This window comes from Lathamus discolor, chromosome 2 (assembly GCF_037157495.1).
Source record: "Lathamus discolor isolate bLatDis1 chromosome 2, bLatDis1.hap1, whole genome shotgun sequence".
Classification (NCBI taxonomy): domain Eukaryota; kingdom Metazoa; phylum Chordata; class Aves; order Psittaciformes; family Psittacidae; genus Lathamus; species Lathamus discolor.
In genome coordinates, this window is record NC_088885.1 from 108224066 (window position 1) to 108245225 (window position 21160).

The 21160-nt window shown below is 40.2% G+C and overlaps 1 protein-coding gene across 1 annotated transcript; it reads right to left on the reverse strand.

The window, feature by feature from the left end:
- Nucleotides 1-8752: 8752 nt before the first annotated feature.
- LRRC30 (leucine rich repeat containing 30) lies at nt 8753-10025 on the reverse strand. Its single transcript, XM_065669345.1, is given in 2 exon segments — nt 8753-9928; nt 9930-10025. Coding segments are annotated over 2 exon segments (1044 nt in total). The 3' UTR covers nt 8753-8980.
- Nucleotides 10026-21160: the final 11135 nt, after the last annotated feature.

A 21160-nucleotide genomic window follows, 5' to 3' on the forward strand; every position in this document is an offset into this window, starting at 1 on the left:
GAATTCATGTAGAGCTTTGTGGGGATCTCTGGATTATAAATCAGGTGAGGACGGGACTTTTTGTTTGTTCACAGTTGTGTATAGACCCTTTCCTATGTCTTGAATGTTTGCAATAGCCCTTCGGTAACTGGTTAACATAAATGTCCATCTTGAACTGTATTGGAGACTGAGTATGAGCTACAGGGGCACAGAAAAATGCCCCTAAGTGCTAAGTATATTCTGCTCTTCTGGCTATTTACTGCTTCATGAGGCTTGTTTGCCATTTTTCACTTATTCTATTTGTTTTTTTCTTCTTTTTTTTCCTTTTGCCTTTTTTTGTTGTTGTCATCCCTCAGTGTAGTTGATGAAGAAAAGCCTCTGCTAATGATTAACTTGTTTTGGAGGGCAAATTCAGAAAAGGAGGGTTGAACTGGCATCAGTCAAGCCCTCAACTTTAATTAAAAATGTTGCAACCCATTAATATGAAACAAAGAGGCAAAAGAAAAAAAAAAAAGGAATAGAGTGGGTAGCAATAGAAAAGAGGCAATATAATAAAACAAAGAAAGGACAAATGAAAGGAAAAAAGCAACAGAGTTAATGAGAAAATGCAGATAGCTAGGATGGAAGAAATTGTACTTCGGCTGCCCGGGCTTCTTTCTAGAGAGACTAGATGTCAGCAGTAGCTTCTAAAGTGTTAATTCTTTTCCCCTTGCCCCCCTTTATGTTTATTATTTATTTGATATGCTAAAATATAGTGTTGTTGGTATGAACCGTGGCAAGGCAAACATGGGGCATTTCTGCTGTGTATTTGTTGTTGAATATACACACAAGCTTAAGTCCTGCTCAGAATAGCCAGTTGCTGGTTTGGGGTTTACTAGAGGGAGGGGGGACTGTTGCAGAAATCCCAGTTTGGTGACTCATCACCCTGGCTACACTGGCAAGAAAAAAAGCAATACTTATCTTTATCCAAATCTTGGCTATGCTAAAGTGATGTAAATGTGAAAATGACTTACTGAGAAGAGCTATTAGCTTCACAGATTAGGTTTGAAATGTCACTGCTTTGCAACATATTAGTCTAGCCTAAGAACATTAAATAGACTCCCTAATGGACACCCCTGATACACCAGGGAGAATTCTGAGTCCCTGGTAAATTTCCATATCCTCCTCTAAGGCTAGTCCTTATGAGGATTTGGACATGCTGGATGAATTTTCTCACCCATGCACTTTAATATCTGCATGCTAGTCCAAGGAAGACGAACCATCGTAACCACTGCAAATTCATAACTTTGAGCCAAATGAGAAATGAATCAAATCTATCCCCAATATGCACTTTGTGAAACTGAAAACTTACCAAGTGTAACTAAGGGCACTCATTTGCTTTATGTTCTCCAACCCCTGGGGGAACACCATTGTCTCTAGGAGTAGCCCAGATAATTGGGTGGCAAAATTGTCTGAACTTTTCCATTTGAGCTTTCTAAAAACATCCGTGCCAAACTGAACTCCGAAAGTACTCAGTTTGGTGTCAGATCTATACCTTTTTTTAGACAGATCAGGCTGTGTAGAATTTAACTTCTTTTCTTATTTGATGGGCTAAAGAATGCATTTCAAAGAGTTCATTGCAACAGCTACTAAACTTTTAGTGACTAACAGAAAATTAATGTACCTGCTTGTATGATTATTGATCAAAATAACCCAAACTAATCCAAATTCTCCTATACTTTAAATCCCACATTACTTAGTAAAAGTCCCAAGGGATTTTGTGATATCTAACACTTAAAACCACCCAAAAAACCTCATGTCCTAGAAAGTCAAAAGCAACGTAATTTACCACCATGTGTTTTAAATCCTATTTTGACGCTAAATTACCAGCATTTCATTTGCAGTGGAATATGCTGCTTTTCAGTCAGCTCACACATATTCTCCAGCTACAACATTGCGAAGATTTGTAAAAACCTCCCAAATACCTCCAAACATATGCACACACAAACGCACACGCATACATGCTCAGAGGGGTTTTTCTTTAATGAACTGAATTCAAGGTTAGTATATCTAACTTCATTTGTATGTGGACAGAACACACAAACACCATGTTACAATCTGTTCTTTACAGTGTTATTTTCCAACTGGAAAAAGAAGGTAAGTGTGCTGAAAGATATACAGGACACTTGTGCACAGAAGTAGCTATGGAAAAGCACTATCTTGACCAAGTCACATTCAGTTGAATGAATTTCCCAAAGAGAAGGTTTTATTCTTCTGGATTCTTCAGCTCTCCCATCAGTGCCATTTACAGGGCACTATATGCCAGAAGGACATGCTTTACACAGGCAAACAATTTAGGGACCACTGATAGCCTCTTTTTTCCCTATAGGGGAAATACAAATACATGCATGGACCAATAAAAACCCCCATATATACATACAGAGACTTCCATTATGTTTCTAAAACCAAAAAGGACTAAAAACAAGCCGGGAAGGTATAATGAAAATAGCTCTGTTTTCTAGAAGGAAGTGATTTTTTTACTGTAATTTTGCTGTTACTTACTTAGTAAATATTTTTTTTTAGCTGATTTTGGAATGCCACCTCTAAAAACTACAGAGGCTTCTTTTAAATGTGTCCTGCTTACCCCTGTTTTGAGGTGGAGCATTTTAATAGCTAGGGAGAAAGCTAGTGAAAATTTTAGGCCATTGAAAGCATTTGGCACAGAGCGTTATAGGTCTGTTAGTGTTTTTCTGATGTATCTTCCAACCCTTCTCAGTAAGTCTGAACGTTATAGTATATTGAGAGAGTGCTTCGTGTCCTTTGCATGCATGCTGCAGAGGGAAGGCCAGGCAAAGGGAGGTATTTGTAAGTCGAAGGAAAGTATTTGTGCCCTACAGCTTCACTGGCCTTGCTTCAGATGCCTAAATTAGTCTGCAGACATCCTGGAGAATTTTCCGGCCAGCAAAGAGAGACCCTGAGACAACATCGGGCATTAGACCACTACTTCTTTTCCAGTGCCTCTCAGAAGTAATGCATCTATCTTTCCCTATCAACCATAGAAACTGTGTCCGGATACTAACCCCTGTGAAACCTCTAAGGCAGGTGCATAAGGTTGGTGTTGTGACCATGGAGCCTGTTTTGGGTAGGTTACCAGTCTCATGACCGGTGGCTTTAGAGCCTGCCAGCCACCCCTGTCCTGCCCTCCTTGTGTAAGGGTAAGGGATCGGACAGTTGGTACATTTTCACACCCACCCTCACCTGTCAACACTGGCTTTGCAGGAGGGGAAAAGCAATTTGCTGTTTCTGTGAATACACCCATGATGCAGGGGCTGGACATCAGATCCAGCATAAAATGGAGCAGGATATATTGCCCTCAAAGAAAAAAAAAATAAAATAAAATGAGAAATTTATTATTTTTTTATGGATGGGAAGTGAAAATTAAAAGAGACTATATATCAATGAACTTACAGTATCTGAAACTCCTCTGAGCCCCAGGAAAACATAAAGCTCTGCCCTTTGGTCTTATTTTCAGTCTGCCTGGGTAAGCTCACTTTATGAGGCAGCATAATTTGCAGTGACCTTTTCTAAAACTGTTGCTACACTTCCTGCTTCACTGGAAACCACCCTTTTAGCTATGCATGATGTGACTCCACATACACGGGAGTATGAATTTCAGGCTCTGTTGCTAAACCCTGCAAAGTTATACAGTGCAGCAGGTGATTGTATCAGTGCAGGACACTCTCAGTATCACTGGGTTGCAGAAGACAGTGATGAGGGATGCTTTTTGAAAGCTGTTTGGCCTTTAATGCACCACAGACAAACACATGGAATCAATGGGGATATGGGAGTGAAATAAGAGTTTAAAAGTAATATTGTCAGCAGTCTGCTTTTCTCTGGATTGCTGGGAGGGAGAAAAAACACCCTATGTAATTCCCACTTTAAAAAAATCTTTATATGAATTTGATTTCCTCTTGGGATATTCAGGGTGTTCAGATAACCTAATACATTTCTAAAGAGGCCTGCTTCAGTGTCTCTTTTTTCATCTTTTATAATTATTATTCTGCCTCTTACTTGTACAGAGAAAGGATTATGCAGTTTTATGAAAGGATTTTCAGGCTTACTCCACATATGAATATTAAAGTGTACCTCTGTCCCAATATATCTAAAGCTTCATACCCATTTAAACATCTATTGAGTCTTTAAATCTTTTTTTATTGCCATATATAAAATGGTAAATGTATATATTCTCATATAAATGCAGGCCCTTCTATACCGTCAGCAGAAGTTTTCCTTTGGCTGTAAGGTGTTTCAGTATTTCAGCTCCCACCTATGTGGACTATAGAAACACGTGACATAATGACTATTTTCTTAATATTTAAAACCCCCTTATATAGTGTTAATTTTATATAATTATTTTCATACCTATTAATTATGCTTAATGGAGCTGTGCAAGGCAGACTGAAGCACTCCTTGAATCACTCAAGAACTATCATCTGAAGGTTCTGCAGCAAATTTACCCTTGGCATTTGGTGAAACCATATTGACCAGATGTTTAGTTCATTTTTCTTGCTTTCTTTCTTTATCTGTCTTTATTTACCTTTATTTAGCTCTCATCTGCTGAAGTCCTTAGAAGCTTCTTTTTTCCTTTGGTTAAGTACATAAGCTGAAGTATCAATGATTTTTCTACTTGTGTAAATTATATGATGTGATATGGGTTTTATTCAAATAATGTGCTGGTCTAGCAAAGTAAAGAACATGTTCAGATCTCTTCAGGACCAATGCAACACTTCTTTGATGCATCCTCCTTTACTTAAACGATGACTGTAAAGTTCTTAAAAGTACTAACTGAAGGATATGGTTTCCTGAAGCTACAGCATAGTAATAAGAAGTTAATTCATTTATATCAGAAAAAGGTTAAGCTGCAGACTGCATATCGTTATAGTAAAAATACCTGAAAAAGGTTCTTGAGTTTGACAAAAAAAAAAAAAAAAAAAAAGGAATTTTGACGAAAATGAAGAAAACTATGGAGAAAATATTGACAAGTTAGAAAAAAGAAAAAAAGTTGACATTTTTCAACCAAAATAATAATCATAACATATTTAGCCCAAATTTTACAAGCTTCCATCTGGAATCAGAAGAATTCTGTTTTGAAATGCCATCCCAGGGCATCTTAGAAATTGGTCTTTGTAGTTCTTGCTGCTATGCTCAGATAACAGGCTGGTGTTCCTGGCCAGACTATGTGTCCATGGGTACCCCATGGGGTTTCTGGGACATTGCAGTAGATTTTGGGAAGTCACAAGTGTGTAAGGAAGTTTGCCCACATAGCAGGTTTGCCCAGTAACCCCAGAGCAGCAGGTACAACTCATTTCAGCTTTAACTTCCAGTGAGATGTTACAGCAACACTTCAGATGAAAACATTTTCCTTTCAGTCAAAGTTGAAGCCACTAACTTTGGGTAGGCCAAGAGCCGGAAACCTTCCAGTTTTCAAAGGCTTTGTTTGTTGACTAGACTTGAAACTTTTCACAGAAGCTTTCTTTTCGATTTAGAATAAAAACAGATGGAATCTGTTCACCTCACCAGAAGTACCACCAGTGTATTTGATGATAGCTGGGGAACAAATTGTATAGCCCTGTTGTATACTACATTTATCCCAACCTTTTGACCCCTGATTATATTCTTTCGACTTTGTTCTTGTGCTTTGCCCTTTGTTTCATCCACATCAAGAATTTTTCTAAGCTCTTTGGGAGCTTCTTTGAGCAGTAACCATAGAAAAGTCACCCTGCCAAGAGAGTATCCTCTTCCACAAGTGGATCCCACTTCTTCCATTCCTTTGAAGACCAACACCACCAATAACAATAAAAAAAATGGATGCATCAAAAGTTGTGCTGTTGTGAACTTCAGGTGAGAAAACTTCAGTGAATACTAGTAACAAATATAACAGTGTGTATAGTTCTCTGAAATTTTTGTAAGTCAAAACTGTATCATTTAATATACACATAGAAGTGGTACTGTCATCACATGAGATATGACTACTGTCCCTGCAGTGATTCAGATCCTTTATTCCCTGTCATGCATACAGCTAATATCAGATGACAATGCGGAGATCCACCAATTCTTTGCTAATGCCCTGCTCAAAACTAGGGCCAGGGTGTGACATCATACTTTCTATCTCCCTCCTGTGCCTCTTGATTGCTTTCTCTATCTTGCTTCCTCTCAGATGCAAATACATATGTCTTTATTTGCCTCTCATGGATATTTCTATATATTAACAGTGATATACAGTCTTTTTTAAAGGTAGAATTTAGAACATGACATTTAGTCATGTGAGATCATTTTCTCTATCTCCAAGAAAGATATTTATAAGGGTCTTGGTTGAGGAATGGAAGACTAAAGCAGTTCAGTAGAAATTATCTTCTTAATGGTAAAATCTGAATTATTCATTAAAGTACCATTTATTCAATGAATTTTATTATTCTGTTTAAGAAGGCAGAGACTTTTACGTGTTTCATGTGCTTACGAAGGTTTATTAGCTTGAGTAAAAGGTTATTATTATTCAATTGAGTAATTGAATTTTAAACTATTGGTATTGCACTTCATATTGTATCTGCTTTTCCAGATGCACTTGATTATGTCAAATTCGCTTTTTAATCCCCTGTCTGGAGACCATTTTCTTGAATCGTGCACATTTTCTTACCCTCTGTAGTGGTATCCTAATGAACACACACAGTCCGGCCTGACATCTTCCACGTAAATGACTGTGCATACCTTTTCTAGTCAGATCACATCAGTGGCTATCTGGTGTCATATAATCCTGGATACTGTTATATGGAAAATCTTATCAGGTGATTAATGCCATAGGCATCTAATTTTCCTCCAAAGCACTATTGCAGGACTGCAGTGTTTACATGAATGCCAGGCTTAGGGATATGAACTGGACATTTATAAAAGTTAATAATCTGTGCCTAATCCCCTCCAAGAATTATCTGTTGGTATTTCTATAAATAATTGCAGCTTTATTTCTTGTCACTAATTGAATCACATCTTAATTTATTAGGCACATTCTTCATTTAAAAACTTGGAACTTTGCTATAAATCTTATTGCACGGGTGAAATAAATGTCCATAAAACCACACATAAAATATCTTCACATTTGAAACATACATGAAGTAAAAAGAGTCACAAAACCCCTGCTTTGGTGTTTGTTTACTTGCCTTGTTTATTTGCTTAACACTTAAGCAGATGTGCTCTTCAAAAAGGTTTCTGGTTTGCTAGAAATGTTAAGATTTGTCCTTGACTGCACGCTTGGAAACTGTGATTCCTGGGCAAAGCACTGAAATTCTTGATTAAGATAAGAAATGATACAGAAAACAATATAATAAAATATCAGGGTAAACAGCCCCAGAGGCGGATATACTCTGAGCACTGATTCTTCATTGGTATGTTCAATACTGCACTTAAAATATTAGCACGGGCAAAGGTGCTGCATCTGCCTCTGCTTGCATCTACCTATAAATTACATAATTGTTGGCTGTTACCAGGCTTCTTCTGCCTCTGCTGAAGAGATTTTCCCTCAGCCAGGGTTGTCCATTAAGTTCACTAGAAGCAGGCTCAGCCTTCCACAACATTCCATAATTTTGAGCAAATTATGTTTTAGAAAGTAATCAGTGATTCCTGAGATTTGACATAGGATAGGAAGCACTTCAGAAGTGGCTTTGAATACTCTTAATTAGCCCAAGAATTACAAGATCATTCCTCTTTTATGCTGCCATTACAAGCATTTATCTCAACTGATTTCAACGGAGTTGCTTGTTTTACACTGGTGTGAGAGAACAAAAAACCCCAGGTTGCATAAATTGTTAACAGCTCTTTCATACTGCCTCTTTATTACCAGATAAAACTTTGATGAAGGACACTCACAGAAGATCAATATGAGAAACCACATAAGACCCTAATTTTATGTTACTGGCTGATACTGAAAATCACAGAAATAAGTATTTGGTTTTGAAGCACTTACTTAAGCCAATGACTGGTTTGAAACTGCTTTTCCTGAAAGAAATATTTCACCTCTAGACAAGTACTGCCTCCTGAGTAAAGTTACTCCATGGCTTTGATTGCAGGGATGCAGGAAAGGGAATGGAGTGCACTTGCTCATCTAGTAATGAGCAACTTCCTCTGACAACCTTCATTTGAAGGAGTAAGGACCCATGTTCATTTCTCTGCTTCATAGGGGTGCTGCTCCTGGCTGATGTGATGAACCACTGTCAGCATCCTAGAAGGCTCCTTGGGAAAGGCTGCATATCTCATGAAAGGAACCAGGGACTTTGGGGAAGTTTGGGGTCTTCCAAAAACCTAGGAAGTCACCTCCTCAGCAGCGATCTTCACCTGTAATTTATAGAGTCTAGCACAGAGCTGTGGGGTGAACAACAAAGGGTATTGAACTGGCCAGTAATATACTGTCTGTGAGCTAATATAGCTCAAGATATATTCACTACTGAAAGTAAATTGAACATTTTCCTTGAGAGTCGCTTAGATAGCAGTGTTTGTTTATATAGTGGTTTATCTGCGCATGAAGAAGTGAGCAGGAGTTAAAGTGCAACAGCAATCACATATAGTAAATCCAATTTATATTAATATTCCTCTAACCTAATAACTGGCAAATACACATTTCTGCACTTCTAGCAGTCTGACTGAATTTGTTTCTGTCAAACAAAGAGCAAACATTTTATCACAAGTTTGTTGTTTGTTTTTTCCATTAAAAAAAAAAAAACCAAAAACAACAAAAACCAACCCAAAAAACCAAGCACACCAGAACTAAAGGTTGCAGAGGTGGCTACTTGTAGAAAGTTTACTCTTCACACAGTTAATCAAGACCATCATACTTTACTTGCTTTCCTCCAGCCTTTACTAAAGCCATCCACAGTCTTCGACACCTGGGCGTTATGAAGTGGAAATGCCAGTGCAGGGAAGTGCTCCAATACAAGTAAGTCTTGATGACAGGCTTAATCCCAAGTTTGGCAGAAATTCAGTTGTGCTCCTTTTTATTCCTGAGATAGGTGTAGAGGGCATCCAGCCCCCCCTCGATGATCTCAGGCAGAGGCCGGGACAAAGGGTTGTGGGTGATGTGGAGACCTTTGTCCATTGGGTTCCATGCAATGCGTGGCAGCTGGTGCAGCAGGTAGAGGTCATCTGGGACAGTCTGTATAGCATTGTAATCAACATTTAGTAATTCCAGAGTGGTGATGAAGCAGAGAGACCGTGGCAGAATGCGTATGTTGTTATTCTCTATGATAAAGATTTGCAGATTGACCAGATACTGGACACTGTCTGCGATGTTTTCAAGCCTGTTGGACCCTAGGTGCAAAAAGTCTAAATTCCTCAGTGCAAAAACACAGAGGGGAATTTGCACAAACCTGTTGTTACTGAGATTCAGTTTCCTCAGACTTGTCAGGTCGCTGAAGCTCAAAGGCAGTTGAGAGATGCAGTTGTGTGAGAGGCTCAAAACCTCCAGCTTCCTGCACAAGCTGAGCTCTGCTGGCACTTCTGTCAGGCAATTCATATTGATGAACAAGACCTTCAGGTTCCTCAGCAGCCCAATCTCTTTAGGCAGATACTTGAGACAGTTGTCACCCAAGTTGAGCACTACTAGCCTGTCCAGTTTCCCCAGCGAAGGAGGAATCATCACCAGCTGATTGTGTGAAAGGTTCAGTTTCTGCACCTCAGGCAGTTCCCACAAGAAGTCAGGTGTGTTGGTCATCCCTTTCATTATAAGGCTCAAGCTGACATAACGCAATCCCTGTTTCAGCAGTGACTTAGGCTCTTTCCCTGAGAGAAGAGCATCTTCCCATGCAGGCCACTTTGGACCTCTCCTCAGAAAACACATGCTCCTTCGCCCATCGTTCTTTGAGTGCTCAGTTCCCATAACACCCTGGATCCCTCCTGAGAGATGAAGTGAGGTTTTCTTCCCTTGCAAGTGCTTACACCAACATGCAAATGGCAACAGAGGATGACAGCTTGCAGGAGGCGGGAAAGTCAAAGCAAGGAGACAAGGAGGAGCCTGTGAAGTGCATCTCAGTCCACTGGCGCAGTTTCCATAGCTGCTGAGGGAAAGTTTCATTTCTGGGGGCTTATGCTGGTCTTGGTGCACAGACTGTAATGAAATACTTGCTCCTGACTTGTGAGCAAACCTGTTCAATTCAAACTGAATGCCACGAGGCAGCTGTCACTGTCATTTGGCCTGGGCTTTATTGGACAGATATGTATCTTCACTGGAAAAAGGTCACAAGGATGCTGTATATAACTTCACCATGTCAGCTTTCTTGGCTATCTGGTTCATACCACGGCTACAGGACAATTAACAAGAGTGACTTCAAAAAAACAAACAAGCAAGCTATAGAAGAAAACAAGCAAGCAAAGATGCCATTATTTCAATTCAGTTTTAAAGGACATTTCCCAATTATTTTTATTTTTATGTTCCTGATTTCACTGAAGTAGTTACCAGTCCACCAGAAAACTGCACACTGTAAAAATGATGGCAAAGACTTTTCTTGTCAGTCCTTATTTTTTGTTTACTTAAAAAAAAAGGGGGGGGGAAGAAAAATTTAATGCTCATAAAAACTTTTATATCCCCTTTGAGATTAAGATAGGCCTCTTTCTTTCCTGAAAGGGTACCACCCTCACTGCAGCAATGACATTTTCCAGTGGTATCTGAGCCCACTTGGATGACTGCTTGCTACCCACGTCGCCAAGCGTAAGTAGTCATACCACACAGTTCTGCCTAAATTGCTCTGTCCTAAATATCCTGTGCTGCTTTCACATCTATTAGTGAGAATCTGGGGGTCTGCAATCTTTTGTGCCACTTGATGCTCCTTTCCCTGTAAACTTTCCTGTTATTCTGGGGTACAGGGGGACTAGCAGTCAAATAGCTCAAACTACAAGCGACATTAAACTCCAGGATAGAGGAACTGACGGGAGAGGAAGGAAGCACTGAGGTATAATAATACCCAACAACAGCTGAAGCTAGCTCTGCTGATGAAAAGAAATTGTATTGCTACAGGAATCTGCAGTGAATTTAAACTCAGGGACCCTAAAAAGGATATGCAAAAACTTCAGGCATCATTTAAACTAGATGAAAATTGCAGCAAATAGTACATGGACTTTCAGGGCTTTTCCTCTCCGGTGGATCTGCGGTGATGGAGACACTGCTGCTGCCTGAGAGATCTGGTGATGCCTATACCACTCCCCAACACCTCATTTCAGAGTACCTCTCCTTAAAACCCTGCATTAGTTCAGATGCTAAAAGACTGTACGAAGCTGCAGCTGGGAGTCGGGGCACTCCAGCAACCTCTTTAGAGCCAATCCCTGCAGTCCCTTCGTACTGCCAGTCTTTTTGGGCCCCTCATAAAGCTGCTCTTGCTAGAGAAGAGAGGGGAGAGGGGATGTATCCCTGTGGTTGTTTCTGGCAAGTGGGGTCCTACAACAGGAAAGGAGACAGGACAGCAGGAAGAAGCATAATATGGTGGAAAGCTGAGCAAGCTGACCAATTAAGATGTGCACCTTAACAGGGCTGTATGGCATAAAATCAGCTGGTCCTGAGGCTGATGTATTGCTTTCCCTGGAGTGCCTGGACAAGCCTGAAAAGGGCTGAAACCCAGACATGCTGCCCCAGAGAGACAGCGATAACCCTGATGCTGTAGGCAGAGTAGTGGCTGTATGTGGAGAGGAAACCCAACAGCAGACAAAGCTCAGCCAGATTTGGCCTTGTGTGACAAGGGGACCTAAGGCTAAAATGTGGCCCTTCAGCCCAAGCAGGTGGAGAAGCAAAAATGAGAGCCTCTCACAACTCCTGACTCTGGGTTGTCTGCCCGGTTGCTGTTAAAAATGCACCTATTATAAGACAGCCTAAATGGATTTGAACAAGGCATTCTTTTCTGCAGGGAAGAAAAAAGCCTTTTAGAGACTGTTTACAAAGTTAGGCATTTCCCTTTTAGTCACTCTGCTGGAACGAGGAACCTGCCACAGCTCTGCCTGGTGGCCAGCTTCACTCCCTGTGCCTGGGCTGGCACGTGTGCCAATGTCCTCACAGTCGCTTCAGAGCTCTTCCTTCTGGAAGCTGCTTTTAGTAACAAATGAAAACAAAACACAAAGGAAACACGGTCTCCATGTAGCCACAGTCTCCCCCCTGGCTGGCAAGATACTTTTGGATGAGAATGTCATCCCCATCTCCAAAATGCATTACAGTTCACTGCCTGGGGACCTGGCAGGGTCTGGTCCAGCCTCTCAGCACAGAAATCCCCATTTCCTAACAGCGTGACTCAGCCAAAGTGCTCTGTACCCTTCCCTGGTTTTGCATCACACCACTGATTTGAAACTATGCCTGTGATGTAGCCCAGGACAGTCTGGGTCAGGCTGCTGTTGGAAAGCTTCACCCGGGGCTCTCTGTCAAACAAAAATGCTTGCTCTGCTTCAGTTTCTCAGCATCTCCTGCTATTGCACTGCTGTATCTCCACTGTCTGTCAGGCAGCAGCAGCAACAGCAATGGGGTTTTTAAACAGAAATTCCACATCTGCAGCTTCCATTGTCCAGTTCCCTTCCTGCCTCCACGACTGCCGTAACCACTGCGTGAAACAAAAAATATAGCCATTTCCTTTTCTTTGTTCTCCAACAGAAAAACAGGCTATTGAGCACGCTTGCAGTTGGGGAGACGGGAAACTCTGAGGTAACCAAATTAAATTCCTTTCTCGACATTGAGAGAATAAAACCACAGTGGCCTCATCTGGACATCTCAGGAACTAAATTTCTGAACAAAAAGTCCCCTGTCGGTTGGGGTCCTGGGCTGGCTTTGTCCAAACACTTTTCAGTTCCCTTTTCTCCAAGCTGCCTGCTACCCTGGCCTGTGTTGTGAGGATGGATCGGTTCTTTTGAGCTGCTCTTAGGTAGCTGGGCCAGTGAAATGCTGACCTGTGTTGACACAGCCTGTCAGAAAGCACAAATTAATTTCATGCACGCAAGTTTGGCAGGAAAAAAAAAACAAAACCAAAAAAAAAAAAAAAAACCCAAACCCCAAGCAAATAGGTAAGATGTACAGGATACTTTGTAGTTGATAATTGTTTCATGGATTAACCAAAAATATTAGTGTGCAGGGGGAAAAAGTGACCCAAAACTTGCTGAAGAACTCTGTAGTCTATGTACTATAATAAGAGAAGTTGCACTATTAGCAATGATAAAAAACCTGGTAAGCTGACAAAAATGACAAGCTATATTTTCTGATGTTCTTTGACAATGCAAATTATTAGATTTTATTTTGAAGGAAGCAGGATTGTCAGCCCTGAAAAAAACTGTAAGATGACTGCACAAAGACCTGGAATGTTAGTCTATTGTCTATGGGCTCTTTTATTTGCGTGCAGATTTGGAGTCTCTTGAATACACTTGGGAATATTTTTAAGCTTTTCTTTGCAGCCAGGTGGGGGGCTGGACAATTGCATTGTTTTTAAATGAAAGTTGAGATCATCACATAATTACTTTTCCAGAAGATTTGAATTTTTAAGGAAATACCCGACAGCTCCTAATGAAACCATAGCTGTCTTGACACACTGAGTTCAAATTTTGTTTTCCTGCAAAACCAAAGTCTGACTTTATCTTTTAAATTGGTGAGCATACAAGATACCTATAGTTTCATCAACATATACATATAGGTTTGTAATTGATTTTGAAGCAAATTTCATGTTCTTTATGAAGTCAAAATCCCATACATTTTCTCTGGCTCAGCTTTATTAAAAAACGTATTACTATAACAAGGAATATTTTAAATCTCTAAGCATAGCCTTTTCTAAAATGCTGGGAAGTCCAACTCATGCTCTTTCAGAAGAAATTTTCCTTTTAATTCGTTATCTAGGTGTCCTTAATAATGACCGGGCTAAAAAAGATGCAGAAAGTACCTAACCCATCCTTAATAAATACCTGGTTGAAAAAGGATGCAGAAACTGCATAACCTGAGTACCTAGGTACTTACCTGTGACAAGAAGGACACTTTGACTAAAAAGGCTTAACTTGTTTCAAGTTCAGCAGAAAGCAACATCCATGCTGGAGAAATATTCACTACAAACACAACTGCAGCTCCTGAACTGTCTTCTCTTATGCTGTTCCTTTCCTATAAAGTAAATAAAGAGTTTTAAAAGTATGGGTGCCATGCAGGCTCTCAAAGATAGCCTCTGGTCTTGATGCTAAGGAAGGAAATTTTGTAGGTTTTTAACTACTCTGTAGGTTGTTGGCTTGTTGATCTTGCAGCTATTCTGAAATACTATGTCAAGTTTCAAAGGCAAATTGAGATTTATGAGATGTGACAAAACACAGGAACAATTCTTAAGGCAGTTTCAGATTTCCTGTTAATTTGTTTTTAATTATGGTGCTGTTAACAGCCTTTAATGACTGTGTGTCCCTGGAGCTTTCCTGGAATGCTTTAGTAAAGTCCCATGTGGAGCTGCTGGATTGCCTGACCCATGGAGAACTGGACCTGGAGGTGAATGACTGCCTGAGCAGGGGCTCATTTAACGAGAACTTTGGCAATGTTTTTTTCTGCAGACTTCCTGAAAGAAGATAAGCTTAAACTATCCATATTTATTTATGGAATAAAAAGAGAGAGATTGGATTTTGTGAGTGTATGTAGACCAGAAATGACAGGCTTGATCCCTGCTGGTATTCAGTGGCCAGAGCGACTCTCATGTGAGACGTAATTACAGGAAGTTTTATTTCTTTTCCACAAAATTGCAGGAGTATTTTGAAATTCCGTAAAATGCCTAAATGACTGTTTGGTCAGCTCCTGCTTCTGTCACAATTTCCCTGTGTGTACACAAGACAAATAGGTAGTCCATCTGGCTATATTAAACAGAGGCAGCCCATGATCCTTCACTGCAGTATCACCTGTGTCCTCTGGGGCAATGGTTCATCCTGTGCCTACCACAGTTCTCCCAGGCACCACCAAAACCCACTTACCTTCCATGCTTTCCCTCTCCTCTGCAGGGAAAGGACAGTTTAGCACATGGACATGTCCCAGGATTCACCACCATCCTCGTGAGTACACTGAGAGCCCTGTCCTGCTTTATTTAGTCATCTGTGCACAGCCTCTGTGTCTCAGCCTTCTCCTCTTCTTAACAGTCAATGTGGTGACAGATTTGACACCATTTATAAATGTATTTGAGGTCGTTACATGAAGGATACCATTGCAGTATAGAAAGCATTTTCTGTTCTATTATTCATCAGTACATTTATGAGCAGTCACATCTACATTCATAAACACCCATAAAATAGCTTGTACCTGCCTGACAGCAATATGGATGTTTGCTAAATGCTACTTGTGGTCTGTGGCTTTCTGAATCAAATTGAAAAAAAGTTGGAACAGATTCTCCAAACTGTACAAAGTAGGTTTTAGTACAACTGCTGCCACACCACCTCTGCGACAGGTAGTCTTTTTCACAGAGCTCTTGAAGGTTTTTTTGTTAGATTTTGAAGGCATCATAAGAAGCAAAACAGCATTTTTGGAAAGTAGAAAAGAGAGCCTGAATTCTCCTTGCATAAATCTATCTGATCTAAAAAGAGGTTTTCTTGCCTTGCCTCACGGGAGTCAGATCAGCTAAGTGTCCATCACATGCCTATTCAGTTGGTCTTCACACAGAACGCATTGATACTTTTCTTTCTTTGTCTGTCTGTCTTTTGGATGACAACCCCACCCAGACTTATTTCAGTACCTGGAGAAGATTCAGTTCAGCTGCCTGTGGCATACAACCCACAGCTCTCTGAAGCATCCTGTGACCAGGGGCTATGCGTCACTCTGGGATGAGGGAATATCCCTGTCTCTCCTAAAGCTGTTGCTCAAATTAGCAGGGTTTGCTTAAACATCCGTGGGTGCAGAGAGTCCAAAAATAAGTGTGACTGCATGGTCTGCTGGCAGAACTCCCAGTCCCTCCTCCAAAGACTGTTTAAGTATTTTACATTTAGTGGGTCACTGTAGTTACCTACTTTTCTGGAATCTGAAAATCCATGCTCTGTTCTGGAAACAAAAGGCAGAGATGACTCTGAGGGTCCTGAGCAGAGAGAAGCATTTCCATGTGGTACTGAGTATAGCACCTGCAGTTTAGAGACAGATGGGATTTAAGCTAGACCATTAATTCAGCATTATCTAGTAAGAGTCTTACAGACTCCTCCTGCTCAATCTGCTGATTTTGATAGACTTTTAAAAATAAGTAATTCTCCCCAGGCATTGTTGATGTCAATGTGCATGTGTCCTGGCTCCATGGGGTTCTGCATGCCACAGTAAAGACCAGGTAACTGAATGGTATTTATTGCAATGTTAATTGCTTCTGCACCTCTTTTATGTTCTTATTGCTTAAGTGTGTTTCAAAACACTGTTGTATCATAAAGTCTTAAGGGACAAAGCTAGAGGGAAGTTATAAACTTATTTTAGAAATAAAATCAAACACCAAACTGTCATTTTTTGTGCCTAATTTTGTGTTTAAAATAAAAGCATGCTTCTCCAATTGAAAGCACAAGCCCTTTTTATCTTAGTCCTCATGAAATTTGGCAGATCAGTACTGCAAATCAATGTGACCCAGTGTGAAGGGGTCTAGATATTTCCATCCAGAATCTATTACAATACTGATGCAAAAAAGAACTGAGGAAATAATTGAATCAAAGCTGCTGTGGAGCCTTAATCCCAAATCCATGACTCTTACACAGATTTTACTGATATAAGAAGAAACTCTGCGTTTACTTTCGTATGCCTGACAAATGATAAACGAGAATCTAATTAAAACTCCCTCAAACACATACCAGTGTCTCAGTTTGGGATTTTTCAGAGACATTATCAAACAAAAGGGCAGACAGCCCTCTAGACATTTGAAGACTCAATGCTGACAATTAATAGCTTGACTTTTAAATTTCCAAGCTCTAAGTTAAAGAAAGATATTGATGCTCAGATTCTGGGGCTTGAATGAACAAATAAAACTTTTCAAGCAATTAGTAAAGCAGTGTATCTTGCTATTATTGGTATGATATCAATGTGTGAAATCCTATGAAATAATATGAGTCACTGTATGGTCAAACAAAGGCTAGTGAGATCTGAGTCATGTTGCAGTTAAGGGGAGTTAAAGACACCCCTCAGAGCACAGCCTGGTGGCAGAAGGTATAGCCCAGTAGGTGAAAAAAGCACATAAAAAGTAATTTGCATAAAAAATATGTTAAAAGTAATAAAATAGAGCAAATCAAAGAGAAAATAAGATCTTCAAGCTGAAGTACAGGCAAAATGAAAGAGTACAGGCACAAGAAAGGAGAAGAAAGGCCCACCAATAATCATCCTTTCTCTTACTTTACAACCTCTAATGAGCAACTTCCCAATAGAGAGAATCAAACATGTATCTATTCTGTACCTGAACATCACAGAAGATTAATTGTGGTCTACAGCCACGGGGTCTCAGCAGTTGTGGGAGTGTGGGCAGACAGGGTATTGTAGTTAATGATTCCACCTGAAGTGGAATGAGAGCATATTCTGTAGCCATGGAGGTAAGTTAAAGGTGAGCTCTGATGCACTGATATGTGGCCAGGTCAGCTAACAACAAGGCAAGCTTTTTTGAAAAGGTAGAAAGTGATGTGTGCCAAATGGCAATAGTGAAATTTAAGAAATTAAAACAGGAGGTTGGATTGGGGTGAGCAGGGAGAGGGGTTGGAGTATTTTACGTTTAATCTTATCTTTCTGGACCAGGGAAGATAACAAGCAATATTTGCAGAGGATTTGAAACAACAGCGCCAACCTGGGCATTTGTCATGAAAATTTACTGAACACAGAGATCAATAAACTGATAAAAGGCATTCTATGATATGGTTGCCTGCAAGATCCAGAGACTAGACCTGGTGACCTGTATTGTCTCTTCTCAAGCTGTGGTCTTAAATCTGACCTTCTCTCCTGCAGTCTTCAGCTCCCCTACATGTGCGAAATTCAGAAGCCTTGGTTCACAGGCCAGTGCATTCACATTATCTTTGATGCTGATCTGCACGTTTTCTGCCTCGATGCATTTCACTTTTAGCTTATTGGATTTGAACAAACGTAGGCAATTAGAGGAAAATGCAATTATAAGAGTTGCAGCTAGTTGTTTTCCAAGTGATAGGGAATTTTATCTGTAGCCAGGGCTGGGTGCAAGCATAAGCTGGACTGATGGGCTCAGAGCAACATGCTGGCAGATGCTAGCAGAAGGTTACAGTCTGTTTACCTCCCTCCTCCATAGAAATAGATTCAACTTTTCCAAGGCTAATGAACTTTGCTAAGCCATTTCATGAATCTGCGCTGAACATACAATGTGTTACAAATGTCTTAACTGAATCCATTTGGCAATCTAAAGATGAATATACATGCTTCATCTTCATCAGTTTTATTTAACCTGCAGTTTGGAAACCACCAGTGCTCTGGAATGGAGATTTTGGCAGCTTCACTTTAAAAGCCACTCATGGAATGGAGCAGCAAGCAAAATATTTCTTAATATGCTGTTTTAACCTACCCCTCAAATGATAGTGTCATGGATACTGCAGTAATATTGGGTAATATATGATGACAAAGGAACAGCAATATTCCCCCACTGATAAGACAGAGCGAACATTTGTTAGCAGCCACCTGTTCTTGAACTTCTTTAACTGCACTTTTTCATTGTCACACTCTGGAGAAAACTATGTGTAATGCAGGTGGAAAAGGGCTAAGTGCTCTTGCTTGGGTGGAAACTGATATGAAAATACCGAACATTGTCTGCTACCTGACATAAATACTAATGTAAAGATACATCACCTTCCCCCCAAACCCTCACATCATAAATGAAGCATAAGCAGACCCTAGAAAGATTGAAGCAGAATGTCTACTGAATTTATGATTAATAAGCTTGTCAACTTTTATAACAGCATCCTTATGTGGACACAGCTAATGGCCTTAACATTGCTTCCAGAATCAAAATTGAATGGTTGAGCAGACATAGCCTTGGGAAGGCCCACAGTGATAAGGGAACCATCAGAGAAAATAGGCGTATGCATTTTTCAACCTGTCAAGTGAAAAAAAAACCCCACAGATGATGTTAAGTCAAGGATATGCCCTCTCATATATGAGTTGTAGGAATGTATGTGCTAAACAAGACTGCCTCCTAAACAAGAGGGAGAAGGTGAATGTAAGCAGAAAGCTGCATGATTATCCCATAAATTGCACTCATCCAAGAGCAATAATTACTAGCATTTAAACAGGAGGGAGTTGGTTTGTGCTGCTTAAAGCTGTTGTGAATTGCTGTAAGAAGCACAGGAAGAAAGAAGCACACAGGTAGATGCAGCAAAAAGGAAAGGGCAAAAATTTTAGATGTAGCAACAGACTTAAGAATGTTGTAGATTTTTTTCAGGAGCATTTCACCTGCCAGTGTTATCAAAGGCTCTAGAAAACATCTCAGGCCCCAGGGACTAAGCCACGCTATAGGTGCTGAGGATTAGGAAACTGTAAACTTGAGGGCAGCTTAATGACCTGCCAATCTGATATAAGTTCACCTTCCTCTGAGGTACCAGCCAGGTTTCAAACAGAAAGACTCAGGTGACAAACATATTTTTTTCTCTTTCTAATTAGAAAATGATGTGTACAAGTATGGACATAGGAAAGCACTGGAGATGGCATGTTGTCTTTCAATATTAATAGTTGCTGATATTCTCCTGAATCAGTCTTCTGGGAAGGACAATAATTGGCTAGTTAGAGCTGTTATTTGTGTCAGCCTAAACTCTCCTTAGTAAATCTCATAAACAAATCTTAGCTATAATGCTTACATGCTTTATTAGTTTTCAAATAAATGCTTTCAATAATAAAAAAAGTGCCGTAAAGGTAGAAGTCATAAATTAAGCGGCATTCTCCATTAGCAGCGGTATGCAGCCATAACATGTCCTTGTAGAAGTGGTGTCTGTATAACTTATTGAACCATCCAGGCAGTCACTGGAAAAGCATTGGAAGAGAGACTATCCTTTGAGTTGCCTGTGTGCAGCATATAGCATCTGCTGCAAAAATGAGAACTGACTTTGTAAGAGATTCTGTTGCTATGTAATAAGCACAGCTCTGCACCACTGGTTTATGAGATCATCAGCTGTGAGACTAACAGTCTCTCTCTCATTTCACAGCCTGGCAAACTTTTTCCCACTTTGCTCTTATTAGGAAAGGGTAACCGGTTCCCTCTGTGTTTTTACCACAGGACTGAGCAGTGGCATTTGACAGTGCTACAGAGGCAGTTTTTTTCCCAAGTAGCTTCTGAAAGGCGTTTGAACCCTCTGATGCAATCAGGGCTATATTTATTCCACTACTAGGTGTACAGCTTGTAGGAAGCATTATTTGTCACTCTTATGGCTGAAAAAAAGAGAAAGGACATAAAATTAGGCAAGACACAGCGGCAGTAACCCCTGGTCTCCACTTCATGTGTTCCACACTGAGTCCTTCTCAAGCCATGCATGGCCATAATTTCCATTGCACAGCTCAGCTGAGGTGTAAGCTTTGGCAGCACCGTGTTTGCTACAGCAGAGCTCTAGTTCCTGATCTGTGCTGACTTGAAGGCAAGAATGGCCCCACATGAAGACATAGCTCCTGAGGCATTTAGGTCATTTGGGGGCTTCTAATACAAGTGCTGACAGATAAGCTTTGTTTTAGACATGAAGAATATGTGTGATACAGTGATATAGTGAACAAAATGTTGCTAAAAAAATAAACAGTGCTAAGTATTACTATGACCTCTGGTTATATCTCTTTGTAGGTGCCCACTATTTCATATAGACCTGCAATGTATATTTACAGGACAGTTACTAAAAATCCTATGCTCTAGAACTGAATAACGTTTTTATGCAAGCCATTGCATTTAGATGATCTGAGAATATCTGTGACCGTGTGAAGTTATTTTGTATTCTGGACCCTTAAGCAGACAAAAATATTATCTAAACAACATGCCAAATTCGGAATCAATGTCAGTCAAAGTTGTTTATTTTGGAAGTCACACCTGTTAATTCTCAGCTGGAATGTGACCCTCTGGCTTTGCATCTTAAGCATCCATATGTAACTTGAAGTCAAAAATGGGGGAGCTTTCTTATAGACTCTTACAAGCCCATCATTGCATCCCTTCCATACTTCTGACACTGGGAAGAGCTCTGCTGATTAATACAAAACTAT